The sequence below is a fragment of the Eurytemora carolleeae genome, unplaced genomic scaffold (genome assembly GCF_000591075.1).
Source record: "Eurytemora carolleeae unplaced genomic scaffold, Eaff_2.0 scaffold329, whole genome shotgun sequence".
Taxonomy (NCBI): domain Eukaryota; kingdom Metazoa; phylum Arthropoda; class Copepoda; order Calanoida; family Temoridae; genus Eurytemora; species Eurytemora carolleeae.
Window position 1 is genome coordinate 1 of NW_019396239.1, and position 6,533 is coordinate 6,533.

Genomic DNA, 6,533 nt, shown 5'->3' on the forward strand with positions numbered 1-6,533 from the left:
TACTGAATATAAATTTAACTACTACTCCGCGAGAAATCTTGCGTCTGCGCAGTCGGACTGTAAACAGTTCCTAAACTAGTTTTTTCACAATACATTCCGTACAGAACTTCAGGAGAAACTCAGAAATACGCAGGGGCGACAAACAGACTTTCTACACGCAGCATGGCTCGCGTAACAGAGGGTTAAATACAGAGCCACAAACAGACGAGGGTTAAATACAGAGCTATAAACAGACGAGGGTTAAATACAGAGCTACAAACAGACGAGGGTTAAATTCAGAGCTACAAACAGACGAGGGTTAAATACAGAGCTGCAAACAGATGAGGGTTAAATACAGAGCTACAAACAGACGAGGGTTAAATACAGAGATACAAACAGACGAGGGTTAAATACAGAGCTAGAAACAGACGAGGGTTAAATACAGAGCTGTAAACAGATGAGGGTTAAATACAGAGCTACAAACAGACGAGGGTTAAATACAGAGCTACAAACAGACGAGGGTTAAATACAGAGCCACAAACAGACGAGGGTTAAAAACAGAGCTACAAACAAATAATTATAATTTTTTTGCATTCATATTTCCTTTGAGCCGTAAACTAGTTTTTAAACATGACTTCGAAGCTTTTTTATTTTGAGAACTTTTGATTTAAGATCTTTTCGTTTTCTGTAACTACCCAGACATCTTCGAACCATCTCACCTCGCCACCAAGCCTAAATAATAAACATATTTGTTCTTTAAAGAATCGTTCCGGTCTTTTTCATCCTTCATCTCTTTCTCCTTTTTCCCTTCTATCCCCTCTTTTCCTTCTTTCTCCGCTTTCTCCTTTTTCCCTCTTTTTTCTGTTCTTCCTCCTCCTACCCCATCTTCTCTTCTTCTTCAAGTTCCCTAAACCATGGATTTTCCTTAATCCTTTATTCCTTTTCTTCTCTTCCTCCTCCGCCCCACCCCCTCCTCCCTCCTTTCTTTCTCTTCTTCTAGTTCCCTATACCAGTATTTTCCTTGATCCTTCTATATATCCCATCTCTTCCTCCTCTTCTTCCTCTTCCTCATTCTTTCCGCCCCCCCCCCCTTCTCTCTCCTCTTCTTCTTCTAGTTCCCTATACCTGTATCTTTCTTGTCTCTATCCTTTTTCTTCTCTTCCTCCTCCTCTCTCCTCTCCCTCCATCACTCCCCTCCTTTTCTACTTACTATTTTCCTTATACCTGTATTTTCCTTGACCCTATGTCTCTTCTTTTCTCCTCCTCCTCCTCCCTCAGTCTTCTTTCCTCCTCTCTTCTCACACCCTCTACAAACTCCTTAACTTCAGCTAATCTGAAATTTATTTTTTATTTTTAAACTTAGCGCCATTTTCACCAGGTGATTTAGGTTTTTATAAAATAACAATGAAAATGTCGTATCATTTTAAAGAATTTGAAAACTTGATCCTTAGAGTTTGTGGTAAGTGTTCAATTCCTTTGCAAAGGATTGAGTCGTTAGAATATACTCTAGTTTATAATCGTTTTATCTTTGCAACCCATTGTCGAATATAGAGTATAGACCTTAGGGGTTTCAAACTAAATTCTGTTAGATCAAATAATCTAAGTTTGAAATATCAAAGGTATTCACAATCAGGTTGCAAAGATACATGAATTTGAAAATTTGAGTTTGTGGCAAAGACTCAATTCCTTTATCTATCCATAATTATCTTTATATATAGAGTAGTAATCTCTGTTTGTATGTCCGATCATAACTCAGGAACCCCTGACCGATTTGCCTCAAATTTTGATCGGGGAACTTGAGAGAAGCACGGGAATGCTCTTGCTTAATTTTTAAGAGTCTAAGTTGAATGGATTTAATAGCAATCATTTTGTTATCCAGTAAAATCGACCAAGTGCGGGTAAACGGCGGGAGTAACTATGAGTAACCTGGGCAACGCTGGGTTCCCAAGCTATTTCTAAGATAAATTTGAAAACACAGTTTCTTACTTTTGACGCTGCTCTTGAAGTCTTCTGGTTGTGTCAGCTTTGTTAACCTTAAATGTATTTATCTATTGGGATTAATTTACTTGTACTTGTACTTACTTGTACTTGTACTTGTACTTGTACTTGTACTTGTACTTGTACTTGTACTTGTACTTGTACTTGTACTTGTACTTGTACTTGTACTTGTACTTCTTGTACTTGTACTTGTACTTGTACTTGTACTTGTACTTGTACTTGTACTTGTACTTGTACTTGCCTTTACTTGTACTCGTACTTGTACTTGTATTTTTACTTGTATTTATACTTGAAAAGTCATGTTACCTCCAAACTTTTCAGCTCAGCCTTCCTGGCCTTCGTATCTTTTTCGTAGATTTCTTCCCATTCAAGTTTTTTCTCCTTTAACTCTTCCTGAATTAAGGATACAAATTCTATTAACATCAATTGATTAAAGACAAAGATCTTTTATCATTAAAGCATCATTTTTTATCCAGGAGAATTCGATGCATTTTTTGCAAGTACTGTTTCTCCATATTTAAGATCAACTTTCTCCAAATTCAAACCTGATTTAGGAATTTTAGCAAAATTAAACTAAAAGCACATTTTACCGACTTTCTCACATACTTGTTCTTGTTCTTGTTTAATGTGATGAAAGGAATTGAGTTTTTGTCACAAACTGTGATTTTCGTATCCTTATATCTTTGCATTTCAATATCTTACATCATCAGGTTGCAAAGATACATCAATTGTAAAATCAGAATTTGTGGCAAAACTCAGTTCTATTAATACGAACCTGTTGTTCTCTGAGAAAGTTTTCAATCTCCTGATGAACTCTATCCTCTTGTTGTATTCCTATCTCGAAGTTTCTAACTGTTCTGCCGAGCTCTTCCTCGTCCTTCCTCAACCTCTCCTTCCAGGTCTCCTCCCGAACCTTCTCCTGCCTGCAATGTTTCAAGGGATTGTTAACGAAATTCTAAAAGTAACAACATAGATTCAAACTTTAAACTTTAAACTTTTATCTGATAATAGATTTTAACACAAACTCAAATTTTGTAATTTCTATATCAATGAAACCTGATTTGATCAAACAGAATTCATTGTTTGAAATATCTAAGGTCTGTGCCAATGGGTTCCAAAGATGTATAGAGATTAAAAAATCGTAGTTTGTGGCAAAGATTCAATTCCTTTTGCTAAGAATTAAAAGTTTTCCATTCTGAAAATGTTCTTCTTGTTTTTGATGTCAAAATTTGCGATTCCCTTTTTTTAGAAAAATTAGGGTTGCCAAAGAATTATGAAGAAAAAAAGACTGACCCCCCCCCCCTCACCCTCACACGCGTGCAGGTCGGTCACATGGCAACCCTTTTACACACTAACAAACAAAAAAGTTTTCGAAATTACTATTTATTTGGAGTTTCAACTTATCATTTTTTACTTAAAAATAACATTTTGGCTCTTCATAGATTAAATGGTTTTTAAAACTTTTGAAAAGAAAGCAACATTTAGTCCTAGCAAATAGTTTGAAAATCGGTGTTTGTTGTTTATTGAACTAAATAAAATTAAAACTTGAGTTTTTCTATTTTAAAATATACAACCTTGTGATAAATATTTTCTCACTTCCGACCCTCCGCTTGGTATCCAGCAGACAATCCTTGAGATCAGAAATCTTTCTCATTTCGGTCTTTTTCAGCTTCACCTCGTTCAAGGTCAACTCCTTCAACTCCTTTCTCATCTCCTAAATCACCTAATTTACAACCATTAAAAAACATTTATTTTTAAATGTCTCTTTGCAATTTTATGGTGTAAACCTTCGATATTTTAAACTTTAATTATTTTATTTGGCAAAATTAATGGCGATTGGCGAGTGATCAGATGCCTTAAATTACAAACTTAATCATTAAATCATATATTTTTCTATGTGTAATATTCAAGCGAGAGATGAGTTGAAAACCCACTGAAAACCTGGCGGGATTCAATGAAAACTTTATCATTCAAGTCACCATGGCAAAGTTGTTAGATTATCGGGATTCAATGTATCATTTACTCTCAGACAAATTAGAACCAATGGAAATTTAAACCCCCGAGGGATTCAATGATAAACCCGAGGGCGTACTAAAATATTTTTAGTTGGACAGTATGCATGGAATTAAATTTTAAAGAGCATTATTCTGGTTTCTGTTCTGGGAGAGCGCTTCTGCCTCAACAGCCCATTCAAAAACTAATTTTAGAGGTTGCGTGATTTTACCATTTCAAAAAAGCAGTAGATTCAGGACTAGGATTAATAATAAAGGAAAATGCTATTTGCTCGCATTGTTTTTCCCAGTATCAGGTCTAACATAACGGGTTTGGGCAATGGTTATACTGGTCATACCTTTATCTTGCTTTGTATTCTTTCTTCTTGGAGAATAATTTCTTCTTTCTCTTTTATTCTTCTTTCATACATAGATATACTCTCATACATTCTTACAGGATCTCCTGTCCTCCCTATATCTCCTGAATATAGAGATATTAGTCAATATTCTCCTTATATCCCCTGAATATAGAGATATTAGTCAATATTCTCCTTATATCTCCTGAATATAGATATATTAATCAATATTCTCCCTATATCTCCTGAATATAGAGATATTAGTCAATATTCTCCCTATATCCCCTGAATATAGAGATATTAGTCAATATTCTCCTTATATCTCCTGAATATAGAGATATTAGTCAATATTCTCCTTATATCCCCTGAATATAGAAATATTAGTTAATATTCTCCTTATATCTCCTGAATATAGATATATTATTCAATATTCATCTTATATCTCCTAAATATAGAGATATTAGTCAAATATTCTCCTTATATCTCCTGAATATAGAGATATAAGTCAATATTCTCCTTATATCTCATGAATATAGATATATTAGTCAATATTCTCCTTTTATCCCATAAATTTAGAGATATTAGTTAATATTCTCCTTATATCTCCTAAATATAGATATATTAGCCAATATTCATCTTATATCTCCTAAATATAGAGATATTAGTCAATATTCTAATTATATCCCCTGAATATAGATTTATTAGTCAATATTTTCCTTTTATCCCCTGAATAAAGATATTAGTCACCAATAAAAAAGAAAAATCTTCTAAATCATATGTTATTGAAATAATGTCTCAAGAAAAACCTGTGCTACATTCTTAATCTGATTAAAATCTGTGTATATGTGAGTATACTAAGTGTGATCAAATTTCAATCTGTTTAAAACTTTAATAAAAAATTTATAATGAAAAGTTTACTTATAGTCTCCTGTAGCACCATTTTAACGTACTCCGTCTCGGTGTGGAGTTGTTTATAGTCTTTACTCTCTGCTCCGTCAGATTGGGGTTTATCTCCGGTCCCTCCCGTATTCTTCTTCTCCTCCTGCTCCCGGAGAATATCTATCAGAGGTCGGTTTTTCATATTCATATGGGGCTCAGCTGACTTTCCTGAAGAAATATGTTAAGTTTTTTAGTTAGACATTCAGGGTGGGTCAAAAAAAAATGTCAATAGCGAGATCATGCATTTGCTAAAGTATTTTTTTAAATCTCATTTTTGACAAATATGTATGAAATTTTAGATTTTTATAGGCAATCTGACTATTAAAAAATCCACGAAACTATAAAAAAGTGCTGGAATTTATTATTTCTATCACACCTTAAAATCTGAAACAGATCAGATGAGCAGAAAATACACGAAATTGATGATTTTTAATCTTTCTAAATTCTTTTTAAAAAAAGAATTTTTGAGATAAATAAAAGTTTATATATTAGAATAATAGAAAAATACGCATACGAGAGTGTATCTGCAGTAAAATATGTTTTTCTGAAGTATATTTCGCACATTGTCTCCAAAACTACTAATCTAATCGGTTTAAAATTTTAAAGTGTGATAGAAATATTTTTTTTGACTCAACCTGTATATAATTTCAACGTTTTGTATTTCTGAGAAATACAAGTGTAGTTCAGCAAAATAGATTGTCAATCTATTTGAGTTCAATTCAACGAGTTAATAATTGCACTTGTGATTTTCGTTCGAATAAATTACTATTGAGTTAAAAAACCTTTCCTGAGAAAATTTTTCTTTTTTTTCAAATCTAGTGCCAACAATTGAAAATTTTCTTTTTGGTTTCGTTTTCTTAAGTTTAGACTAAATTTGCGAAAAAACTTTTAAATAAAAGAAAAGACAGAAAGATAATTAGATATTTGTGGAACTTTCAAAAAATTTGGAAATTCTCGAAATTTTATGAAGGAAGTAGTTTTACCAACATCTTCAATATTAATTTATTAAACTTAATGGTTAAGTGTGTTTCATGTTTATTGAGTTTGAAATTAAAACATGGATCTATCTCTTCCTATTGCACACCTTTATGGGTCCAACTGTATATTTACCCAAGGTGACGGATACTATTGCAAGCTGATCCACTGAATCTTCCAGCAAAGCACTTATCATCAATCTTGTGGCCTGATTTTTTACTTCGGAATTTATCTCCTCTAATGTCGTCTTACTTTCAGCACACTCGTCTAATCCCTGATCCATCTTTATCTAATT

At 33.2% G+C, this 6,533-nt stretch overlaps 1 protein-coding gene across 1 annotated transcript; it reads right to left on the reverse strand.

The window, feature by feature from the left end:
* Positions 1 to 142: 142 nt before the first annotated feature.
* LOC111699084 (IQ domain-containing protein G) lies at positions 143 to 6,533 on the reverse strand. Its single transcript, XM_023469648.1, has 9 exons — positions 6,374 to 6,533; positions 5,243 to 5,431; positions 4,328 to 4,449; positions 3,552 to 3,691; positions 2,753 to 2,900; positions 2,284 to 2,370; positions 1,966 to 2,012; positions 1,204 to 1,312; positions 143 to 711 (listed from the first exon to the last, which is right to left on the reverse strand). The coding sequence occupies exons 1-9, from the start codon at positions 6,519 to 6,521 to the stop codon at positions 604 to 606; spliced, it is 1,098 nt and encodes a 365-aa protein (XP_023325416.1). The 5' UTR covers positions 6,522 to 6,533; the 3' UTR covers positions 143 to 603.

Bases quoted from the DNA above. Each gene is read 5' to 3' on its own strand.
- LOC111699084 (XM_023469648.1), bottom strand. From the start codon at position 6,521: ATGGATCAGGGATTAGACGAGTGTGCTGAAAGTAAGACGACATTAGAG. The intron at 5,432-6,373 runs GTAAATATACAG...ATATTTCTTCAG, and splicing joins AATAGTATCCGTCACCTTGG to GAAAGTCAGCTGAGCCCCAT. The intron at 4,450-5,242 runs GTAAACTTTTCA...CTCTATATTCAG, and splicing joins GGTGCTACAGGAGACTATAA to GAGATATAGGGAGGACAGGA.